General features: G+C 46.7%; 1 protein-coding gene across 5 annotated transcripts in view; it reads left to right on the top strand.

The window, feature by feature from the left end:
- ZMYM2 (zinc finger MYM-type containing 2) overlaps positions 1-19,839 on the top strand; it is a 76,871-nt gene extending 57,032 nt beyond the window's left edge. For 3 of the 5 annotated variants that reach the window (XM_032496514.1, XM_032496513.1, XM_032496516.1), the window contains 10 exons: positions 531-646; positions 1,625-1,796; positions 2,810-2,935; positions 3,722-3,816; positions 4,634-4,802; positions 5,023-5,174; positions 9,320-9,434; positions 10,016-10,267; positions 10,560-10,680; positions 11,956-13,403. In XM_032496514.1, the coding sequence (XP_032352405.1) occupies positions 531-646; positions 1,625-1,796; positions 2,810-2,935; positions 3,722-3,816; positions 4,634-4,802; positions 5,023-5,174; positions 9,320-9,434; positions 10,016-10,267; positions 10,560-10,680; positions 11,956-12,148 (1,511 nt within the window). In that variant the 3' untranslated portion in view covers positions 12,149-13,403. Of the gene's footprint in view, positions 1-530; positions 647-1,624; positions 1,797-2,809; positions 2,936-3,721; positions 3,817-4,633; positions 4,803-5,022; positions 5,175-9,319; positions 9,435-10,015; positions 10,268-10,559; positions 10,681-11,955; positions 13,404-19,527 lie in introns of those variants that run through there. The other 2 variants (XM_032496515.1, XM_032496517.1) reach the window with 2 other exon arrangements.
- The last annotated feature ends 4,857 nt before the right edge of the window (positions 19,840-24,696 follow it).

The following is a 24,696-nucleotide window of genomic DNA, read 5'->3' as shown; positions in this document are numbered from 1 at the left end:
TTAAAATCATTAGTGAAGATCAATCTCTAATAAAGGCCCACAATACAAGTTAGTTCACCAGAGGTAAAACGCTGTGTCAGAAATTTTGTGGAGCTGAGACCCACTAGAGTTAAAGTGCTCCCTCAGAGAAATCCAGCTCCCGGAGTGCGGTCTATAACATAACTGTTCCGTTGCCGTGTCAGAATGAGATGAAATTACTCAAATATGTATTTTCATCAACTTTAAATGTTAGCTGTATTCTAATCGTTTGATTAAATAAAACTTTTTGTGGCGGGAAATCTGGTAGGCTGTTTTTAAAGGACGTTTTCTTTCTATTTAAAGAAAAAGGTCTTAATTCTGCTTGTGCTCTCTGCAAGTTAGAAGAGCTGCTTCAGTCACTTTTGTTGTTTTTAGCTTAACCGCATTGTGTGACACCTGAAGTTCTCTGACACGGGTCCCGAGGCCCTCAGTTTCTCGTGACCACACCCAGACTGAGCCCTGTGAGCAGGTGCCGCTCGCTGACGCCGCCTCGGGCCCTTTTATGCTTTCAGACGGCGGCTGGAGGGCAGAGCGCGTGCCGGTGCCGGTGCCGGTGCCTGTGTATGTGCCGGTGCCCATGCACATGTACAGCCAGAGCGTGCCCGTGCCTACCACGCTCCCCGTTCCCGTAAGTCAGCCCTCAGCTCCCCCACAAGCGGTCAGCGGGTGCCGGGGGTGGGGCGGTGTGGGTGCAGTCACTACCTGGGGGGCTGGCCGAACGGAGGTGCCTTGCCTTCTGCTCAGTTAACTTAGGGCCGGCGGAGCGTCTGCCGGAGGCTGCCTTGTGTTTAACCAGGTACGTGCTCTTCCTTGAGTGTGAAGTTTAGCAGAGTCTGTGTCACTTTACACGTGCCGTGTTCAAGGTCATTTTAGGAAGAAAGATTTGTGAGCTGTGAGGTGTAAAACGGAAACACGGAATAGAGTTTCATGTAAAGCATCACCATCTGCAGTGCTTGGGGCGCTGCATCAGGGCTTGGCCGCTGTAACCCCCTGGTGGACAGAAACACCTCAGTAAGCACTTGGATTTTGATTTCAAAAAGTGGCTGCTTAAATTGTTCCAGACTCTGGGTGCAGGCAGAGAAGCTGCCTGCAGGGCTGTCTTCTGAGCATGTTTACCCACCAGCACGAGGGCCTCTAGCCTCACGCAGCTACTGGGCCGTGGGCAGCGTGTGGAGCATGCTCATTGAATTTCCAAGACTTGGTGTGGAAAAAAATAAGATCTCATTGTAGATCTCATTTTAATATTGATTATATGTTGAAATTATAATATTTTGAATGTATCAAGTTAAATAAAATGTATTACTAAAATTGAAAAAAAGCTGCAATTTTGGCACTTTCTTTGTCACAGCTGACATCTCAATTTTTGCTCGTTTTTTGGGGGCAAGTAATTAGGTTTACTTATTTATTTATGTTTTTTGATGGAGGTGCTAGAGATTGAACCCAGGACGTTGTGCATTCTAAGCACGCTGTCTGCCACTGAGCTATACCCTCTCCCGACATCTCAGTTTTGATGTGTGTTCTTTCCAAGCAGTATATAAAGTAGATCATTAATTTGCAGAAATACCTTTTAACGTGTGAACCTAACAGTTAGCTTTTGGTTACTTAGGTGCCAGTTCCCGTGTTTCTGCCCGCCCCCTTGGACAGCAGTGAGAAGATCCCTGCAGCAGCGGAGGAGCTAAAAAGCAAAGTTTCTTCAGAGCCTCTCGATACAGAGCTGCTCACGGTGACAGACGTGATGACCGAGGATGAGGGGGGAGCGGAGGGCGCCGACGTCAACAGTGAGCTCGCTCTGTCCCACTCGTGAACCGTGTCGTGCTGGAGCAGGGTTGTGGCTGTCCCAGCCTGTCCGGGTACCCCGCCCCCGCCCCACCTGGCGTAGGAGCAACACAGGCGGGCTTCCGACTCAGACCCGCCGCACATAGCCGTGCCCGGTTCAGGCAGAGTCTGTACAGTCCCCATGTGAATTGTGGGCGGGGTCAGACGCAGAACTCAGTTTTCTGGGCCTTTGTAACTATCTGAAGCCCCGTCTGGACCAGGGCCTGTCCTGACTCCTGCTGGGACAGCGCTGGCCAGGGGCTGCAGCAGGACCCGGGTTCAGTCTCTGCCTCTGTCCTCCAGGGACACCCAGAGTCTTTTGGCTTCCTGACCCTCATCCAGAGTGCAGCACGGGCCTGTGCGTTCCCTGTGTCTGTGTGGCCAGGTCTTGGGTGGGAGGTGATGTTCATGCGCTGCAGCCAGCAGGATGTCAACACAAAGCCCTCCTGGGAAGTGTTTTGTCCAACCTTGGTATCCTGTGTGTCTATTTCCCACCTCCACCCTCGACTTGGAAAGATGCTTTTCTCACTGTGGGTTGTGATAGAGAAATGCTTAAAGAACTGATCAGAACATTAGGATGTAGTTGCAAATAAGCGTGAATTGAATGATGTGGAAAATCTAGGTTACAGTTCGAAAAGAAGGTTGAAAATCTCAGTTATCCACCCTCATTAGTTTATTTTTGACTAGATTGCTTTTAGGAATACTCTAGAGTTGTTTTACTGTGAAAGCATAGTGAATGAGGGGCAGCCGCAAACTCGCAGGATTAAAGGCTTTATGTATTCATGAGCGTCGAGTAGCAGTACAATTAATAGTAGTGCACAGTTCAGCGTAGTTGCATGCCTTTGTTCCTTTGGTGACATGTTAATATAAATATTCTTGTTTTGCATTTACAATTAAATGGCCTTTGCTAGATTAAATATGGGTACTGTTGGAGTTTTCTGTTTTGATTTCTAATGACACTGCGGGTTGGTTACAGGTGTGATTATGGAGACAGACGTAATCAGTTCAGACCTCGTGAAGAGCTCTGACCCAGAGACACAGTGCCACGTGCCCGACGTTCCATACGAGCCAGACCTGGATATTGAAATAGATTTCCCCAGAGGTACCGAAACACTGTTCACTCTTTCAGTGTGAGCATGGCTCTGGAAGTTAGTTACGGAGTCGTAACCTTGGGTGTGGTCGTTAACAATCTAATGTTCGTGTCTTGCCTTCATTGGTCTTCCTTGTCTTTCCTTTTTCACTCAAAAGTCAGCACTTAACTTCTGAATGAAGCATGTGATTGAACTGGAAGGACTTAAAAAGAATGTCTCAGAGTAAAAAGAAACTTCCTCAAAGTAATTTGTTGTAGGAACTTTTGAAGATAAAGGATAAAGAAGTGCTGGTGTCTTTTTTAAAACTTACATAAAATAATGTTAGTATATTTCTTAAAACTTTTTTGAAAATTAAGTTAACCTTCAAAGGGAAAAAATATTTTCAGGTCTTTTGTTGTAAAAGAAATGTGTTCTGTTTTTCATTATTTACTTTCTTAACCTATTGACAGCTAATAAGCATATTGAATAGAATATAAAGCATTTACTTTGGAAAAGATTTCATAGATTGAAAAATTTGTACTGAGACCATGTAGATCTTATCACTGAATTTCAGGTTTTAGTAATTTTTCTATCACACATTTCCATGAGAATTCCGTATTGATGATCATTATATGTATTTAAGAATCTGAGCAGACTTCATCAGAGCTGACAGGCCACGTCAGTTGCAGAAAACTGTCCTTTCCCTGCCATGCACGGGCTGCCCTGGGCGCGGTGCCTGTCCGCGTTCAGTGGCTGTGTTGACAGAATGCAGGCCGTGCCGTTACCTTGAGGTAAAGTCCTTCTGATTCCATTGTCAGCTGCAGAGGAGCTTGATGTGGAAAATGAGTTTTTATTGCCACCTGTATTTGGAGAAGAGTATGAGGAGCAGCCTAGACCTCGATCTAAAAAAAAGGTATTGGAACACAACACACCCTTGCCTTCACGTCGCGCCTGTGTGTGAGCAGAGGGTAAAGATGCGTGAGCTTCGGTTGTGCCCGAGAGCATGGGAAGATATTTTGTTTTCCTGGTAGAGGTTTTATTGTTTCATTGGAGTGATAAAAATACCTTCGATTTAGTTGTAATTTCATAGAAGAGTGATTATTATTGCCACTTAGTTTTTATTTTTAATTTTATCCTGATAAAAGGTTGACATAGTTGCTAAATAAGTAAATTCAGCTCTCTGACAGGAATTCAGGCTGTGTTCTAGGCAACTGATCTATGGTTGGACGTAGTTTCTTAGCTACGGCACCAAAAGCACAAGAACAAAAGGAAAAAATAAATGAATTGGATGACACCAGAATTTAAAATTTTTGTACAGCAAATAATGCCATTAAGAAAGTGGAAAGGAGTTGAGAAGTCATTCCTGCTAAGGTGCAGTCATCAGGAAGGTCTTCAGTTTCTCTCAGATTGATATGTAGAACCCTGCTGTGTCTGATTATTAGTTTGTTATTTATGTCTTATTTTTATTTTCTCATCATCAGTGACTCTCAACTCACAGCAGAAGTTAATACGATTTTGTTGTACAAAGTAGTTTACGCAGAAATACGTCATTCCTGGAGAGAGGTTTCAAAAAATGTAGGTAGTTATTCTCAGGTTCAGAAATACCAGTCGAGTCGAAGCACATAAATGTATTTCTCCTTAATTTGCATTTGTTGAGAGACGGCTTATGTCAAGTCATGAAATAATAGAGGCTTAGGAAAGTTTTTGCAATGGTGTTTTCTCACTAATAGGGAGCCAAGAGAAAAGCGGTGTCAGGATACCAGTCTCATGATGATAGTTCTGACAACTCAGAGTGCAGCTTTCCTTTCAAATACACGTATGGTGTCAACGCATGGAAACACTGGGTCAAGACCAGGCACCTGGATGAAGATCTTCTGGTATTAGATGAGCTAAAATCTTGTAAGTGTTCTGATTTTGTTTCCCCTATGTCCTATTTAAAGTCAAGATTTTTGTTATCAACTACTTTTAATTTTAAAAAACGTGAATATAGCTTAAAACATTTTATGTATAAATGTGGCTTTTGTTTTACTTTTAAATCTTTATATAGAATATATTGATTTCAGAAAGTTTCTCAGTCTTAAGACAGCAAATAATGATTATTTTAAATGTTATTTTTTAGCTAAATCAGTAAAGTTAAAAGAGGACCTCCTCTCTCACACCACTGCTGAACTTGACTATGGGTTGGCCCATTTTGTCAATGAGATCCGACGGCCCAATGGAGAAAATTATGCACCTGACAGCATCTACTACCTTTGCCTTGGGATTCAGGAGGTGAGTGATCTCATGGCTACTTCTGAGAGAAAGGTGGTTGTGGTAGTTCTTGGAGAGAAAAATGTTTTGCTTCAAAAATAAGGACAGGTCTTACCAAGAAGGACTAAAGTACTCTGTTTGAAAATACTAGGGTATAAAGGATTTTCTTAGCTACTTTGTATTTGGGTGTTTCTGCTGTAATGTGCTATGTTCTTAAAAATCTTCAAGTTCTCCAAAACTGTGTACCAGAACCAAAAAGAACTTATGTGAGAAACGGTGACAGGCCACTCAAAATTCCGGCATCTTTTGTAGCAGGACTAGCTTTTTGTGTATTTGTTTCTGTCTCTCTATTTATACATGTATATGTATTATAAAACATACACATCATATCCAGGTTGATAAACTTGTAAACAGGTAAAATGTCTTCCCTCTGCAAAGAGTAGGTCTGTTTCATTATACACTTCTGAGGTGTTTCTAACTTGCTGCGTAGTGTAACTACTCATTAGTTCTTTGGAATCGTCTTATAAAAGAGATCATTCTTACTAGGGGTTTTAGGTAAACTTCAACCACATGTCTGTGAATCTTGAATGAACCTGTTTTCCATAAAAAGCATGAAGACCTGCTGTAGATAATGGCTTCTAGTTCTGAACAAATTGTACAGGTTGGAGCCCAGAGGTCAGAAAAGATTTTATATCCTTTGTATTTTTAAATGTGGTAAATTAGAGAAGATCTTTTTATGCAGAGTTTTGTTTATAGGCCTAAAATTAAATGTTACACTGCTAATAGGTGGTAGATACTGAAATAAGTTAGTGAAGAAAACTAAAATTGTCTTAATTTGTATTTTACTTACGTTGTCTTCAGGACAGAGATTTGCCTAAGACTCAGCAGGGGAGGGGCAGCGTGCCACGCGGCTGTAAGCTGTGTGTGCAGTGGCAGAACATTTACATACTAGAGCCGCAAATGGCTGCTAGGCATTTGAAAGCTAACTGGATTGCATAATGCGTGGTTATAAATTACGTCTTTAAATAGGTTCTTTTTTCCAATTTTTTTTATTGTGGTAAAATACATACAACATAAAGTTTGCCATCTTAACTAATTGTAAGTTCTGTGGTGTTAAGTTTGTTCATAATCTTGTGCCAACACCACCACCGTCGGTCTTCATGACTCTCTTCCTCTTGCATTAAACACTCACTCATCCTCCCTGCCCCACTGCTGGCGCCCCCCAGGCACTGCCTGTGCCTGAGTTTGCTCTTCCAGGACCTCGCCGAAGTGTTTCCTTTTGTGACGGGCTTATTACTGCACTCAGCACAGCGTGCTGAAGGCCAGACAAGCTGTAGCGCATGTCAGAATTCCCTTCCTTTCTTCGGTAGGCTCTTTGTGTACTGAAAAATGCTTCCTCAAAATTTTTTTTACTACTGAACAGTACATTTAAAAATGGTCAATATGGTAAATTTTATGTTCTGTGGATTTTTACCACAATTGGAAAGACTCATAATTGGACAAATTTTCACAGACTTGATTTAATTTTTGTAAAAGGCTGTCTAGTATTTATAAGCAGCTTTCAACATAACCCTCAAGCGTGGTGTAAACATAAGAAAGTACACTTTCCACAAGTCACTACAGTTGTTACTGGGAGGGCGTGTGCAGCAGCAGAAGGTGTTCTGGAAGAATGCGCTTATTTTTTGTCTGTCCACTTACTGATTTTGTTCACATCTGACAATAAAAACAAGATCCTGTGGAAGAAGGATGACTTCCTAGCTGTGTGTGCAGAGTGTGTGCAGAGCAGTTCTGTGTGTGCAGAGTGTGTTGGGAGGATGGAGTAGTGAGCTGGGTGTGGAGGGGTGTTGAGGATGGTTGTCATCCTGGAGTCTCACTCCATGTGGAAGGCCCCCTCCCTCCCTCCCAGAGTAGCCGGGCTCTTTCCTTGGGGTTACTTAAGGGAAGATGGTTGTTTAAGGCATTCACATAGTAGGGAAGCATGTGAGGAAGAAGGAAGGGAAATTCTGTGAGACCTATGGCCGTGTGGTTCTCGTGTCTCTCGCCCAGCTGGGTTAGCCAGGAGCGTGTACCTCGATGTGTTTTCATGAACAGAGCAGAATAAAGCACAGGGAGCCATGTTACACACCTGGTGTCTGTCTGTCCTTCCCTCTGATTCCTGGTCTGTTCGTCGGCCCCCTCCAGGGCAGCTGGGACCGACCTCACATTCACACTGCCCTGAACCTCGCCGTTCCAGCAGGGCGAGTGTGCCCTTTGCTCGGTGAAGTTTTGCTGTTACAAACAGTGTGCACCTCCCTCCCCTCCCCAGATCTTACATGATTGTCACCCTCTTATCTGCAGGGACCCCACCCCCGGCCCCCCATTGGGTGCCCAAAACCTGTGTGTACCATGTCTTTCCCTCCACACGTGTACCTGTGATAAAGTTTTGGTTTATAAATCAGGCACAGGAAGAGATCAACACAGTAACTAACGATGATCTAGAATAATTGTAATAATACACTGTGGTAAAGGTTACATGAATGTGGTGTCTCTAAAAACTCGCCCTGCACACGTTTAATGCCTTTTCCGTCCTCACTAAGCATTTACACGCACTGTGGCTGGAACTTTTGCAGTTCACGGTGTGACAGCGGAACTAGCCTGACTGCGCGGTCCCCTGGCTTCTTAGCACCCTTGGCGACATGCTGGTTTCTCTCCTCGCTAAGCCCAGAACTCTTACCTTTTCACTTAAGGAAGCACTTTGCGTCCTGCCTGGTGTATCTGAGTCGCCAACTTCACTCCTTGTGCTTTGGGGACCGTAAGTAAAATTCGGGTCACTTGAGCACAAGCCCCGCGGCACCTCGGTGAACCTGATGACCTACACGGCTGCTCAGTGCCTGGCAGGAGGGACGCCCTGGACCACGGGAGGATCCTGTCCCTCCTGGCGGGACGGAGCAGGTCCGAGCGAGGTCTCATCAGCTACTCAGAAGGGCGTGCAGTTTAAAATGTGTCAGGGGTTTATTTCTGGGATTTTCTATTTAATATTTTTGGCCCTTGGTTGACAGTGGGAATCTGAAACCATGGATTTTGGGGGTGGGGGCACTGCACCTTTTTCTCTTTTTGCTTTTAGTCTTTTTCTGCTTTCTCTTGAATTATTTTTCTGTGATTCCGTTTATCTCCACTATTGGTTTATTATTTATTCCTCTTGAATTTTCAGTGGTTGCCATAGGCTTGTCGATGTAAGTCTTCAGCTGATTGGTACCTGCCTTCACATGTCCCCCACCCCGCAGGTCCCCCATCTCTGTGCTCTCGCCGTGTCACTTACATGTTGTGTCACGTTTCCCCCCTGTAGGTCCCCCATCTCTGTGCTCTCACCGTGTCACATGTTATGTCACATGTCCCCCTTCAGGTCCCCCGTCTCTGTGCTCTCGCCGTGTCACATGTTATGTCACGTGTCCCCCTTCAGGTCCCCCGTTTCTGTGCTCTCGCCGTGTCACATGTTATGTCACGTGTCCCCCTTCAGGTCCCCCGTCTCTTAGCTCTCACCGTGTCACATGTTATGTCACGTGTCCCCCTTCAGGTCCCCCCGTCTCTGTGCTCTCGCCATGTCACTTACATGTTTTTGTCTGTAAACCCCTTGGGCATGGACTCTGCATACTTTGGTGTTTAAGTCATTCTTTCATCACCGTCACTGTCAAGGTTTGTCATAGTAAGTTGTCAGATTCAGGAAAGTGCCCTGACTCGCAGAACGGGGAGCAGGGGAACAGCATGAAACCGCATAGGCCACACAGGGGCCTTCCTGCCGGGCAGCGCTGCCGCCCGGCCCACCGTCGTCCCGGGTCATCACGCTGACTCTGAAGTCCTGTGTCGTCTCCTCTGTGCCTCACTTGAGCGCTGGGGCCAGATATTCTGTTTTTATCCAACAGACTGAAGATTGTCATCTGGTTCTTACATTCTGAGTTCTTTGGCATGTACTTCAGCTTTGAGCTTTTTAAGCAACCGATTAATTGGTAACTTATGTTTCTTTGATTTCTAGATACGTAAATAAAGCCAATAATCTCTCATATTTTATTATGCCAATAAATACTGAGACATAAGACATTTGTTTATTCTTTTCTTTAGGAAATACAGAGTATACATAATATATAAATAGCTGGTTTTCCTTCAAGAAATTTTTTTTTCTTTTTTTTTAGTACTTGTGTGGTAGTAATCGAAAAGACAACATATTTATTGATCCAGGATACCAGACATTTGAGCAAGAATTGAATAAAATACTCCGAAGTTGGCAGCCAAGCATACTTCCAGATGGTAATGCTCTTTTAAATGAAAGTGTTGCTAACTTACTGTTGGGATTTTAATTTTTACAGAGAGTATATTAAAAATAAACAGGAAAGAACTTAAGTTAGCATATTTTTCAGAGTACTTATTCACGAATGCCTCAGTTCGTCTTCCGTGAAGTTAGAAATGAATGTGGTTGATCGCTAGTGTTTACGAAGAACTTTGTAATGAACGTGTCCCACTTTCCCTGGAGGAAGAAGCTGGATGCTTATTTCTTAAGCGCCCCAGTGGGAATTCTGTAGATTTCTCTAGGAAACCTCTGTTCCAGATGTATAAGAAACTGGTTTGTGAATGGCAGTCACCGATTTTTTTTCAGGAAGCCTCCTGCCCGTCGTGGGGAGCGCAGACCCCGAGCCCCGGGTGCTGGCGTGGTCGGCCGTGTCCCCGCCTCTGTGTCAGCACAGGGCCGCGGGTGGTTGTGAAGGTCACTCCAGGCTACCTGGAGTGGGTGGAGGACTAGAATAGCTTTGTTCTTGAACTGACTTTATTTCTAGGTGACTGAATGAAACTTGCTTGCTGTAATTCTTTAAAACTATTTCTTTCTATTTAAGGGTCAATCTTTTCTCGAGTTGAAGAAGATTATCTGTGGAGGATAAAACAACTAGGCTCCCACTCTCCAGTAGCTCTTCTGAACACCCTCTTCTACTTTAACACTAAATATTTTGGCCTGAAAACAGTGGAACAACACTTAAGACTTTCCTTTGGCACTGTGTTTAGGCATTGGAAAAAAAACCCCGTAACAATGGAAAATAAGGCATGTCTTCGATACCAGGTGTCTTCCTTGTGTGGAGCAGATAATGAAGGTAGGCTAGCAGGCCTTCACTCTGGGATTGTCCGGCAGGGCTAGCCACACGTTGCCTTACTAAAGACCACCTGGGTCACTTGTTAGGAACCTAAGGACTGTCGTTTTCATAAAATAAAACATCTTGTGTCATCTTAAAATTAGGAATTACCAGAAGCCACAGCTTAGAACTCTGAAGGACACCTGGTCCTTCTCTCTGAGGTACAGATCCGAGGAGTCAGTAGAGTGAGTGAATGCTGTCATGTTTCTTCAAGATTGGGCTTAGAAAGTTTATGTAATTTCTGTTTCTTAAGATAAAATCACTACTGGAAAAAGAAAACATGAAGATGATGAGCCAGTCTTTGAACAAATTGAAAACACAGCCAACCCTTCCAGATGTCCTGTGAAGATGTTCGAGCGCTACCTGTCCAAAAGGTGAGTGCTGACGACACTTCGCTTTTAAATGCTGTGAGTTAGTTGCCTTGAATTCACTACCAAGAGATGGCATTTTCTCCACTGATGTTTTTTTCTAGATTTCTCTCTCTTCTCACCTGTACCTAAGTCCGTTCACCGACAACTTTCGTTGCCCCATAGTTATAAAACACCCAGCTGATGCTTCATATTTTAAGATTCAAGCATATGTTAAGAAATCGCTCCTCACTAACGATGAAATCATTAGTGAAACCACTACTGTTGTAGAGGGTCACTAAGTATTTTAGGCTTTTTGGGCCGTGGAGGGTCTGTTGTGGCCGGTCCTGCGGTGGCAGGTGGAGAGTGAGTGCTTGGGACCGGCTCACCTGAGGCAGACCAGGTGGACGGGCGGTGGGGCCAAGTCCCTAGATGGAGAGGAGACAGCCCTTCAGAACGTCTTAGGGCAGGAGCACCTGGAGCTGTCCTTCTTCCTGTCTGATACCAACAGACATTTAGAAACTTTAAGCCGATGAAATTTTTAGAGACCTACGTTATTCTGCGCTTGCTTGCTGACTTAGTGTGCACCGTCTAATTTTTGAAAGGTAGGTATGGGCTCAGGATATGTTTTCTTGCATGAAGGGCTTCCTCAGTTGTTTTTGTAAGTCACCCCCCGGTTAGCTCTCAGGACCGCAGGAACATTAGTGTCACCCTAGGTGGTTGTCCTTGGCGGTCAGTGTCCCTGTGCCAGTCTGGGCAGCCTTGTTGCCTGCAGCAGCACCTGAATCTTCAGTGGTGGCGACTGTTGGTTGGTTGGAAATGCCTCTCTCAGTATAGAGTGTTATTTTGAAACAGAGGTTTCTTTTGTGCAATGCTGTTCAGTACTCTGATTTTATACAGTGCTATCGTATTTCATCTATGCTAAGGAGTATTTTTTACACTGTACGCCTCTGAAGCTGGGATGCAGGTCACAGCTGGTGCATCTAATTAATTACAGATACAGTTGGCAGTGCCTTGTTTCATGGCAATATTAAAACAGTGATTAAAAATAATGTTTCTATTGATGGTGCCTTGGATTCAGTGAAACACCGAATTTAAAATAGGGTGGGAAAATAAACTTTTATTGTAGAAATTAACTTTCAGAATGTAGCAGTGATAGAAAATTGAATGTAGGTAAAGAGGCATGTGGTCTGACCACACAGTGTGGTTGGTAGTAGCAAGACTGTTCCTGAAAGGGAAAAAGAAAGTTGTGGGGAATTTTGTGTCTATACTATGAAATTGACTTTCTCCTTTCTCCCAAAGTCCACAGAATCTTAATCAGAGAATGGATGTTTTTTATTTGCAACCAGAATGCTCTAGTTCTGCAGATAGCCCTGTCTGGTACACATCTGCGTCACTGGACCGAAACACCTTGGAAAACATGCTCGTACGGGTTCTTTTAGTAAAAGATATTTATGATAAAGACAATTATGAACTGGACGAAGACACAGACTAAAAAAGGAACGTTTCAGAAGCAATCGGGATAAAACAGCATTAGGTAGTCATGCTGCTAGGTCTTCATTATGGAAACATTTCAAGTTTACTCCTTCTGTTTTGAGTTTTGTAGCATTGCACCCACACTGGGTACTACCGTGTAAATAATCTGTGAGTGGGAGCTGCCCCATTATTCTGTGTAGTGGTTTTAGGACACTTACAAATACATTCAGATTCTTTTTTTTTATTATTATTTATTGATTAGGTATGTTTGTAACTTTTTACATTGCAAAACATGAATGAGAATGTGCCATGTATAATTTTTCTTGTAGTAAGGAACATCCATCTTGCACAACTCTGCTGTTGCAAAGCTCCCTGGGAGGGGCTCTTCTCCTGGACTCCTGACCAGGGGTTGTGTGTGGGGAGCCCTACTAAACCTGAGAACCTGCAGTGTCTTTCGGAATTTTTAAAATAAACTGTAAACTACTAGGCTGGGATTTTTGTTCTGTTTTTGGGGGGGTTTGTTTGTTTTGCTTTACACTTTAGTTACTGAAGCCTTACAAGGTTCTGTAGAGAGATACCATCTTCTGTACCAAAAATAGATGAGAGAATGCTGTCAACGTTGGTGTACTTACTGTGAATCTCTACTGGGAAAGAGCTCTTTGTTTCCCTTATTAAAACCTTAGTGTCCTTTTCTCATTTGTGGCTTTCTGCATCACCCCAGACAGTAGTAATTACGTTGTATTTGTATATATGTATGTGTGCATATATGTATACATATGTATGTATATATATGAAGAATGATGTTGAAAACATGATCATGGAGACGTTTCCTTGTAAAAGTGTCTGATGAAAGCATAAAATTCTGTTTTCTCTGTCAGCCGTAGGTATTCAAAATCCCCTTTGTTATGGAAGTTTGTTTTTTCTCTCCCCTTTCAAGGACACAGATCATTTGCAATATCTGGTGGGACTCTGAGACCTTCCCAGTTCCTGAGAGTTCTTGTGCCTGCCCTCAGGTAGGACTGAGGCACACACTGGGTGAGATTACGTTTAAAAATGCCACTCTGCAAGCAGTTACAGTAAGACAGCATCTGCTTTACTGTGAAGATCACCAGTGTAGCGGCTGGTACTTTAGGTGGCTGGAGGACAAGGAAACAAACTGATGGATAACGTGTATCTCAGAGGAACTTAGTCGGATGTTAAGATTGTTTGGCTTTTGCATTTTAATTACTTCTTATAGAAGGTTGCATTAAAAACTTTGTATTTCTGCATAGCAATTTATCCGCTCAGACCTTTTCTTTTAGGACAAGGAAGTTTACTCAAAATCTCTAAAGACCGAGAAAGTGCTAGCCGCAGTTGTGAAGAAACCCTTTGGCTGACTTCACAGAGCATGTGTGTGGTCATGTTGTCTTGTTTCTGGTTCCCAGGTCACCAGAGTGACGTTGTGTTTGTAAACTGCTGGAGGGAAGCTGGGCCTTTTCCTCAGTGGTTACATAGTGTCCACACATCCCGTAGGTATTTCTCTTCCTTGGGATAAATGTTAGCATTCGGAAGGAATCTTTTCAGTCACAGTTTGGAAAATTTCATGAGTGTAATCACTGTATAAGCAATAATTATCAGAAATATTTTGGGCAGAAAATTATTTTATAATGTTCTAACTTGTTTTATAAGTTTGAATAGCATCCTGTCCCTTCATTGATTTTCTGTCAATTTGTTAATCAAACTGACAGTAGCAAATCTGATACTGCTCAGACTGCTTATTGTCTGTTTAACGACGTGGGTGACATTTAAACTGTATGATACAGAAATTTCCTTGCACCTACCTTTTCTCCAGAACTGCTACTTTAGGCACTTTCCCTATAAACACGTATTATTGATTAAAAGGTGGTTAATCCTAACCATCTTTTATTCTTCAAACTGGTGCTGTATTCCATCAAGAGCAATAAAGTTTTTCCCAAATATCACTTAATGTGTATTTTACCAAATACCATGTTTCTGCGTGGCCCCACCGTCAGTAGCACCATATCTTGCTATTTATGTTTCCTTTATTTTGGCTTTTCTAAACTGGAATGTCTGCACAGTACGGTGTTGACACAAGGATTTAGAGCTCTTGTCTTGGTCTTGATTGCAATTCGAGGATTAACTTGACTCTCAGGGGGAAAAGAAAAGTAATACTATTTTATGAGAAAATTTTCTTGGTCTAGAATACATTTCATAGTTTGTGTGGTCATAGCTGACTGCTGAGAAAAGGACAGTGAAACGATAGTTTCTTTCTGGTTCTTAGTGATTTCTGATTACAGCGTCCTGTAAATATGACATCATTGCCTTCACAGGTGTATTGGATTTGCTATATTTTTCTGTTCTGAAGAAGATTTTACCATTTAAAATGAATCAATGAAAAAGGTTTTGTCCACATTGAGAAAAGTGAATTTCCCATGCAAAATTGAGTCCTCATTAACACGTTTTTTAAGATTTTTAACTGTATTAGGTAATGTAAGATATTAAAGGATTTTTCTAGGCAAGAAACTCAGCTCTTCTTTTGGCCATAAAAATACTTGTTTAATTTGTAGTTCATATTTTTCTCTTGTTACACAGGGTTGTCACACAGTGTGTTAAACAGACTAAGATGGGAAGAGGGTGCATGTTGTTCTGTGCATGCAAACTTCGGTCCCTTTTTCTGATGAATATCCCTTTGTCCTGGCTGACGATGGTTTGGGGTTGGGGTGACTTGTTTATGCATAGTATTGAGGATATAGTAACGGAGAAGTCATAAAATTGCGAAGTTTTGGTTTGTATTACTCTAATGTTGGTCCGTTTAATCTGAGATCTTAAGTATCTTGCAGTCTTAAATCACTAAAAATTTTCACTTTTATTTTGACAGTTATTTCCAGAACGTATGTACGTACATCACTTCTGTTCTCAGTTAGGGCGAGCTCCTTGTTCACCTCAAAACAGTCATAAAAGTGTATATGAAAATATTTCTAAAGAATAAATCTCTTTAAATTTCAGTACTTCTGGACTTTCCCCCTTAATAGAAGCTCAGTGGATCTCAGGCATTCCATTCTGTTGTGTTCTTAGGAGCAGACTGGCTTTAATGCTGTTTTCCAGTGTTAACTGCTTGTCTGTCATTTCTGTGTAAGTCACGCTGGAAAATACCCCTACGAATGAAATCTCGCCGTTTCAGAGCTGACGCCCAGAGCAGGCTGATTGTGTCGGCCTGAGTCTGAGGACAGAGACACTTAGAGTGGTGCCTCTCTTTGTACTTTTTTCCCTTTCCTTAGAGGCTAGCGGGTTACCCAGATATGTTGCTGTGATCCCGTCTTGTAATGAACTGGGCAAGAGAAAGTGGTTCCTAATATCTGGACATTTAATGTCCTAACTCATTACTGAGTTAAACAATCCATGAATTTAGGCCTTTTGGGAAAAAAGAGCCAAAAAGAAGCTAAGATTTAATCTGAAAATAAAGAATGATTAAGAGCAGAACCAGAGGGGCGGCCACAGACCTTACGTGGGCCTACCCCCGGAGGTCACTGCATCGTTGAATGAAGCAGGTGTAAATCCTAACAGCGTGTTTGGACTGTGGTCGGGGGAAAAACAGTTACAGCTCTTCTGGGACTTCGATATCTTGTTTAGATAATGCCTCTGAAGTAAACTCAGCACGTGAGAATTCATCACCATGAAACTTAGAATATATCTTTCAAATTTGTTCTGTGCCAAGGAACTACGGCCAACCATGGTAGGTGGGGAGGAGGAGAAAATAGAAGATTGACAGTAGTGTTCCAAAGGCTACAGTCATGCGGTAAACAAAATACACTTGTAGGGACCTTGAGCTCCTGGGAACTTACAGAGACTGTCTCCATGATAGTTTAAAACTGGCTTGTGGACACTCAGGAAGCCCTGGAATAGGCCACAGAATACCTACACCTGTGATTAAAACGTCGGGTTCCTGTAACTTTACGTTGCTTACGACTTTGTTACTCGTGGTTGGTGGGGCGATTTCTGATTTATCTTAGTGGTTTCATTTTGTTGGTATCTGTCCTCACCTCTGGCTTCCAGACTAACTTACAAGTGTCTAAAAGTAGCACTGAAAGGGGCAGCTGGAACCTCCATTAGAAACGACTCTGAAACATGTTAAAAGGCACTGAACCGAGGTAATTCAGCTTCTAGGTGATGTGGGTCGGATGGAACAGGCAACGTCCAGTCTATTACAGAAATTTAAAAAACCTTCGCCTACTAAAGATTTATTTCATAGCAATTGCTTCTGAAAAAATAGAATCTCAAGTATTGTCCCCCAGCGGGGGAGAGTATACAGCTCAAGTGGCAGAGCTCATGCTGAGCATGCTGGATGGACATCCTGTGTTCAGTCCCCAGTAATTCCTCCAAGGACAAGTAAATAAGTAAACCTAATTATGTCCCCCCAAAACAAACGATCAAGTGTTGTCACCTGTGTGCCCCTCATAACCCTGTGAGCAAGACTCTGCGCCCGTCTTGCTCATGTTTCTGTGGTTCTGCACCGGTGCCAGCAGGGGGCAGTAGCGTGCAGCACGAGGCTTCAGCGTCTCTGTTTCTAGGACTATAAGTGTGCTGCAGTCCTTTATCAGGAATTCTTGGGGGTTTGGAGTTCAGATTTTTCTTTTTCAAAAATATATGTGCTTGTAGGTTACACAGGTCCCTCAGTGGGGCCTGGCCAGCACCCCAGCAATACTTCCGCAGCAGTAGGTCAGACAGAGTAGCAGGGACGAACCACGTGTGGCTGTAGAAAGCTTTACGTGGTTTAGGTCGGTTTTTGTCACAAGCGTGAAGAGTGAAGTTTTCAGACTAGTTTCAGAGAGGAAAGAGGGGTCGGGTGTCAGAGCAGACGAGGGCAGTGGGCCGGTCCTGCTCTGAAGGAGCCCGCTCTTCAATCGCTGTCACCGCCCCGGGCCTCTGCTGTGCCAGCCAGTCTCCCACCCTGGAAAGGCAGAGGCGGGTGCCAACCACTCTTACGATGCAAAGATAGATGTAGATTGGGAGCCAGCGGGGACTGTCTGCCACATTGAAGGTTGTCCAAGGTGACCCGCTGGTCACGTGCTGTGGACCAGCAGGTGAGCTCTGGGTGGTGGGGAGCGGGCCTCCTCCACTGTATCGCAAGCTCCTAGAGAAGTTGCCGGCACCTACCAGGTGTTAAATGTTTGTGGAGTGAATGAATGATTATAAGTACATTCAAATCGAAGACCCTTGAAAAAGATTGGGAAGCACGGCCCAGGGTTCTTAGAGTAACGCCTACTTTGTGCTGTGCCCAGGGTCTGACCTTCCCTGCGTCCCTCCTGTTCATCAGTGCCAAGGGGGTGGGGACGTCTCGATGGTTTTGTAGTCGTGCTTGAAATAGACACACTTAAAAGTCACTTGTGAGGTCTGTTAAGACGCAGGTGTCTGACCTGTCCCCTGGAGATTGATTTGGTAGATTTATTAGAGTGAGTCCCAGAGACCTGCCTTTTTAAGGCCTGGGTTAAAACCCCCAAGACCTGCAGTTAAGAAGTCTGCCTGCAAACATTTTTTAATGAAGTAGAATTGAATGGAATAGAACATAATAGGGGCATTTTTTTCTCATGAAAATTGTTTTATGCTCATATTGAAACATAGCGTGCTTTTCAGTCAGCGTGAAAGTTCCTCCTCCAGGAAACTCACCAAGTGAATCAAACCCTGCGTCTGTGGGAGGATTTGCTGTTCATCGGAGCCTCCCGTTTTGTCTTCAGATGCCACTTTCCTACCTTTGTCTGCATCGAACCCCAGGGACTTGTGAACACAGGCTTTCCATCTTGCCATTAAGTAGGTGGCTGCAGGGGTCGTTGGAGGTGGACCTGTTTCTCTGCCTGTTTACTGAGGTTTGAGGCTTTTTTCCTTCAAGAAGGTGAACAGTTGTTGGGGTACTTTGGGCAACAGCCCGTGAGGTATCACTGAGTCTGCAGTGTAGACGAGTCAGTGGTGCAGCTCGAACTGAGCTGAGGTCAGGCGGGAGGGCGACCTCCCGGCCCCAGCCCTCCGGGAGCTGCGGCTCTGGTGGGACACGTGTTCAGTGAGCATGGGCCGGGGCGGAGTGGGCAAGGGGCAGCATGGTTCTGGGAGGTGGAGAGCAGGTGGCCGAGGGGCTGGGCCAGGCAGGGCCGTGGACAGGCACCCCGGTGCAGGGGCTCTGACTGCCCGCCCCCCCCCATCGTCTCCAAGACCGTGCTCGTGCTCTTCCTCCGTCCTCGCCTCTGACACGCCCCCGTACGTACTTGGGGGTCGGCGGCCTTTGAAAGGACCAGAGGGTCAACATCCCAGGTAGCATGGAGGGGAGCACGTCGGGACTCACAAGAGAAAACAAATTTCCACACGTTTCTTACTGACAAAATTCAAAATATAACACTCAAGGACCTCATTTTTCTAATAGCCGGCTACAGGGAGAAGGGTGGAGGAGAAGGCAGAGTGCTTTTTTGAGGAGTGCCCACCTTGCTTGGGGTTCAAGGTTAGTAGTTCACCGTCGTCAGTACTGGTTGCGAGTGTTCCTCTGTCAGGTTGTATGGATTTCTCTGAACATACGTCTTCAGACGTAGGTGCTGCCAAATAGGGCGTCGGTCCACGAGCGCGTGGTTTCGGTCAAGCACATCTACCACTTGAGAGGAGTTTGTACAGCTGCTCTTGACGTTCGGTGTTGGCCTGTTAGCCTGCTCTATTGCACATTCATTTCCAACCGAAGGTTAGACGGAATCTCCTCAACTGCACAGTTAAATAAATTTTGAAATACAGAAGTTTTCGTTACACTTGCAGTGATCTTTGAAAACCACTGCTGGAACTGTAGTTTGAACTTGGAAAATATATCTGCTCAAAATGTGTGGGAAGGGGGCTGTTGCTTCTTTAACTTGAGACAGCGTGAGAAGTGATGTTACTTGTGATTCAAGCAACATTCGTTGTTGGAAATTACTGCAGTGTGTTTTGCATATCGGCACTGTTTTGCCGCGCAAGTTTAGGGTGACTTTATTAAGGAACATTATCAAGTCTGCAACAAAAGCTGGTTTCCAGAGTTAACCGGTGTTCAATGGTAGTGCCCGAATGCCGTTCTCGTTCAGGAAGACGGTGCCTCGTGACCACAGGGCCGTGGGCTGCGTGGCAGGGCCGGCCGGCTGTGCAGCCTCCTGTCCCACAAACACGGAGCCCACACGCTTACGTCCACCCTGCCACTGCGGGTCCAGTGCCACGCGGGGGATTTGATGACAAATGGGAAACACCCTCAACAGTTACATCTCAGCGGAGGCCTTTTCTACTCCACACATGTTTTTGCACCATTTGCACCATTTTAAAAACATTATTTGTACCATTACTTACGTCTTTGCAGATTTCACTTTCAGGTTTTACTGAATGAGTGTTTCCTCAACTTCTTAGGAAATACTCTTGCCTGCAGTCACCTGCAGACGACTCACGGAGGCCAATTCTTCAGTCACTTCAAACTTGGCAATAACTCCTTGGAAAGACAGCTGAACAACATGGGGGTAGCAATTTTTTTGACTCATCAAGAGCAAAGAAAAATGCCCTGAAAACACTTAACCTCATTTCTCAGTTTTTGGACGACTCTTCAAGTCTTTGAAGAACTCTTTGCCAAAAGGCCAAGCCTGTTCTCTCTGGGTACCTTTCTCCGGCTGCTGCGGTCAAACTCGATCTAGTTAATCGATAAATTCTCGCTTGGTGAACAAATGAGCCACTTGGAAACTGGCTGCAGCCTCATTCGAGTGTTTTCATTTTGTGAGGAAGTTCTGCTGGAATGGGGCATTCCATTTGGAGTTTCCTAATTTTCTGAGCACTGCAGTCCTGTGAGTTGGAAATGCTGTATTGAGCCCTCAGTCGGGTAGTGTTGGTGCATACGGCTGGGGGCTTGTCAGAGTCACTCGGTCACGCGGTGTGACATGGGGGGCTTACACGGGAAGTGGGTGGGTGCTTGTGTCAACCGTGGGGAGGGCACCGGGAACAGCGTGTTGCCGTGGAGGCACAGCTGTGTTCCAGCAAAACTTTGTGGACACTGACGTTTGAATTTCTTGTCCTGGATTACTTTTGCGTTAATTTCTCAACCATGGAAAAACATAAGAAAACCATCCTTGGGAGTGCCGTGCAGAAGCGGCGCTGAGACTTGCCAGCCTCGCCTGGCTCCTTGGTGCTGATGCAGGGACCCTGGGGCGCACAGGTTCCTCAGCCTGTTGTCTGCCTGTGTGGTCTCCCATTCCTCCTTTCCTGTGTCTCTGAAACTGGAAGGAGGTTTTCGTCCCTGCCTCCTGCCTGACGTGCTGGCAAACCGAGTTTCCCGTGTGCCGCCTTCTGGGCTTCCTCTCACCTCGTGGGCTCCTCTCCTCGGGGTTTGTTGCTATTCCCTCCTTATCCTCTGACTCTGGAAAGGGGGCACCCAGCGCAGTGTTCCCGCCTCCTCTCCTTGATCACAGGGCTTCCTGTGGCCCTAGTGCGGCCCCCACACCGTGGACCCCATCACATGGGGAACAAGTCTCCAGCGCGAGGAATGAGGAAGGGTGGGTCCTTGGGCCTGGTGCCGTAGCGGCATTGACCCAGTTAATCCAAGCACCCCGTGCCCCAGGGGTCCAAACACTTCCTGTAAGAAGGGCCTCTGGGTTTGTCTCAAGTTCTTGGGGTTTTTCCAACCCTTTTAAACTAGACAAATCATCCTTAGCTCACAGGCCACGCAGACACAGGCTGTGGGCCAGATCTGGCCTGTGGGTGTTTGCTGACCTCACTGTAAGCGTTAGAGGGAGAGGAGTGGTGTTACCCCATTTTGCAGATGGAGGAACTGAGGTCCAGAGAGACTGAATAACTTGCCCAAGTTCACAGCTAGGAAGTGGTGAAAGGGGTTTCAATAGGAGCTCCGGACTACACTTGAGTGTCTGGAAGGCTAATGTTGAAGGTTCTGACAAAAAGCTAGTGATTCCTGCCCCAGAGTCTCAGGAATTGAAGGAACCAGATATTCCGAAGAGAGGGTGTAGCAGGTTAAGTCTATAAAAGAAGTCATTTTGCCTTTTCCAAAATCCTCTCCCCAGGCGAGGCAGCCTTTCCCCACAACTCGGGTCCAGAGGTTTAAGGAAGGGGCGAGAGGCTGGGACGCAGACCCAGGTGTGGCCGAGGCTGGAGGGCTGGAGGGAGAGCCCGGCCTGCGTGCCCACGAGGCTTGAGGCCAGTTGTCTAACCCGTCTGGCAGGAGATGGGGGCCTCCTCTGGGAAATAGACCAGACCCAGACAGGAGGCAGGGGTCCCTCTGAGGCTGAAGCAGTCTGCACATTTACAGCCCCACCAGGTGTGTCCCTGCTGAGCAAGGACAGACCAGACGTTTGAGGAAAGCGTTAACATGAAAGATGACAGTAAAAATAAAAGGAAGGCGTGAGAAAAAGCCGCAGTGTAGGAAGAAAAGAAAACTTCAAAAAATTGGAAGTGGTACTCAAGAAAAGAAATAAAGAATGTTAGACAAAGACTGAAAAATTAAAATGCAACAAATATCCACTAGAAAGGCTGGAGAGCAAGGTTGAGAACATTTGTATGAAGTCGGGCAAAAAGAAGAAAAAGGGCAAAGTATGAGGAAGAGCAAGAAAACTCGAGGTTCAACCCAGGGCGTAAGCTGTGAAAAGTCCCAGGACGAAGTGCAGGGGAGGAGGGTGAGGTGAGGGGGCAGGTCCCCTGGGCACCCGAAGGACCCAGACTCAGGCCAAACACGTCGTTGGGAAGTTTCAAAAATCCATGAAGGAAAGATTCTACAGAGGGAGGGTTACGTCACAGACCAAAGATAAGGAACGGGAAAGTCACCTGGCTTGGCCACAGCACTGCCTTCAAAGTTATGACAAAAATGGCTTCCAATTTGGAAATCTATCTTGCCAGCTGTCAGAATTCTCAGAAAGTTTACCTCTTGGTTTCCTTTGTCACAAGGTGACTCTTCCCTCAAAATGTGATGACAGAGGAGGAGAGGAGAGAGAGAATGTGGACCCAGGAAATAGGATGGGACAGCGTCGGGGAGGTGGGGGTTTCCTGGTAGCGCTGGAGCTGGGCCACAAATGTCCCAGCGGAGGACACTGGGGGACCTCACAAGGAGAGGGGGCTTCTTGGGTTTTCTATTGCCAGAACAAGATGGCTAGCAGATGGCTTCCCGGTGAGTGTCACTGGAAACTCAGTGGTGGCATCCGGGTGTCACCACCACCTCTGTCTCCTTGTGGGACCCAGAAGGACACACGGTTCTGTAAGCACTGAACATGTGTATCCGACTGTGTGCTGCGGTCGTGTTGGGACAGCGGAGGGCGACTCTCCTGGGCTGGGGAGTCGGGAGATGACAGGAAACAAGTGTAAACTCAGGACAGTGCGCTGCAAGTACTTCTGCAAAGGTGGTTGGAACGACCAGAAGAGCGAGCAGGAGTCGGGAGTGCCACGGAGCTGCTGGGGTTTGCCACGTGCCCTCAGTACTGCTTGGCTCTTAAATGATGTAAATAAATTAATTTAATTTCTTCACAATAGCCAGAGGTGGAAACAACCCAAATGTGTCTCAGTAGTTGATGGATGGACAAAATGTTGTGTATACAAATAATCCTGACACAGGAAGCTACAACACAGATGAAACTTGAAGACACTATGCCAGATGCAGAAGGAAAACACGATTCCACCTACACGAAGTACCTAGACTAGGCAGATTCCTAGAGAGGGACAGCAGGATGGGGGCTGCGGGGGCTGCGGGAGGAAGCGCAGGGACTTAGTGTTTGGCAGGGACAGAGCTTCAGTTTGGGAGGGTGATGTAGTTCTGGAGGCGGACGGTGGGAGCGGCTGCACAACGTGGATGGGCTTAATGCCACCGAACGTACACCTAAAAATGGGTAAAGTGGAAAATTTAATGTTGTCTTATCAGAATAAGAAAATTTACACTTCATAAAATTGGTGCATTAAAAACATGGGCCTCTGATAGAATGGTAAGTAATTCATGCCTGGTGACGTGAAATACTAACATCTGTGAGTGACAGTCTTTCTCCTGGGAATATCTGGGCGACTTTGTCCTGCTATTTACTGTGCCACCGTTAACTCGCTTCCTTACGCGGTCATGGTTTCACTCCAGAGAACTGGGTGTACCCCGGACCAGGGCTAGCCTGGCACCCGAGCCCGGGGAGGACGCCTCGCAGACGCTTCCGCCGGGGAGCGCCTGAGGACCCGCTGTGTGCGGGGCCTGCTGGGCCCGGGGTGAGCGGAGCAGCGTTTCCTCAGAACGTTGCCCACAGTCTGGGAGGACAGACAGACAGGAGGGGGAAGGCCCGGATGCGTTGCGCGGAGGGGGCGCGGGCGCTGACCTCCGCGCTGCTGCCTCCGCGTCTCGTTCCTGCCGGTGCGCGGATCTGAGCTGCGTGTCCACGCTGTGCTGTTCGTCCTGTTTAGCGGGGACTGCGCTCGCTGCTTGCGCTGAGCCCGCAGCTGGGCTGGAGGCTGTGGGAAGCACCAGCCAGTACGACCCAGGCAGCTTCTGAAGGATCCTCAGTCTCACTGGGGAGATGAGGTTTACCAGCAGAGACTCACCCGAGAGGCCAGGCGGGTGCTGAGAGGGGTTGTGGGGGTGGAGAGGCCTTGGCGCGGCGCAGTGACTCGTTCTGCCACTGAAGGCAGCAGCTGTACCTGAGAAAGGTGGACGCAACGCAGTGACAGGGTGGGGGTCCGGGATCTGCTGACAGGCCGGGGCGCCGCCCCCACCTCCACCCTGCGCCCAGGCTCAGGACGGGGCCTGCAGACGGCGCGCAGGGGCCCGCAGGTGCAGCTCGGGGCGGGGGGGGCTCCCGGTCCCGCTGGCTTGGGTGGGTGGGAGTTCCGGTCCCCACAGGCAGACTCTTCCTTACGGGAGGGCGGGCGGGGGCGTCAGGCCTCAGGGTTCGGGTGCCCGGAGCTGCAGCTCGGCCCCCGCTGCGCGTCTCTGGGGAAGCGGGAGGCACCTTCGCGGAGGCCGTGAGCAGGGCTAGGGGCTGGCTCCCTTTTGAAGTAACGTTTTTGAGCGCTGCTCCCTTGTTACTTCACAGAGACGCGAAGCCGGGAGTGGGGTGGGTACACAGGCCTGGAGTAAGGAACAGCCTCTGCAGAGGCCGCAGGGACCTCCAGTCTGCAGCCAGTCCGCAAACTGAGGGGTCCCCTGGGGGCATCCAGGCGAGGTGACCCCTCCCCCTATCTGGCCCTCCCCCCAGACGGCCGACGACAGCGTTTCTTCCCGCCATCCCTGCTCCTCGTTCCGCGAAGTCCATTTTCTCGGCCCGGTTCCGCCCGGCGGCGTTTCCGTCCCGCAGGCGGGCGTCCTGACGGCGCGGGCTCTGCAGCCCTGCGTCGGCACACGGTCCTCGAAGGGCGCTGCTGTCACAGGACGTCGCCTCCGCTTGGAAACTCTTCAGTAGAGAAGCTGCACAGTAAAACGGTGCCCTTTCCCCGAACCTGAAGGAAAAGGGTCTGTTTCAGTGCTAGCCGTGGCCCCAGAGCCTGTCTGCGGACACGAGCCCGTTCTCCGGGTGGAAAACGGCGTGCGCGGGCGAAAGTGGCGGGTGGCTCGGGCCGCGATGC

Source organism: Camelus ferus, chromosome 14, assembly GCF_009834535.1.
Source record: "Camelus ferus isolate YT-003-E chromosome 14, BCGSAC_Cfer_1.0, whole genome shotgun sequence".
NCBI classification, from domain to species: Eukaryota; Metazoa; Chordata; class Mammalia; order Artiodactyla; family Camelidae; genus Camelus; species Camelus ferus.
This window is presented reverse-complemented; position numbering and strand designations above follow the sequence as displayed.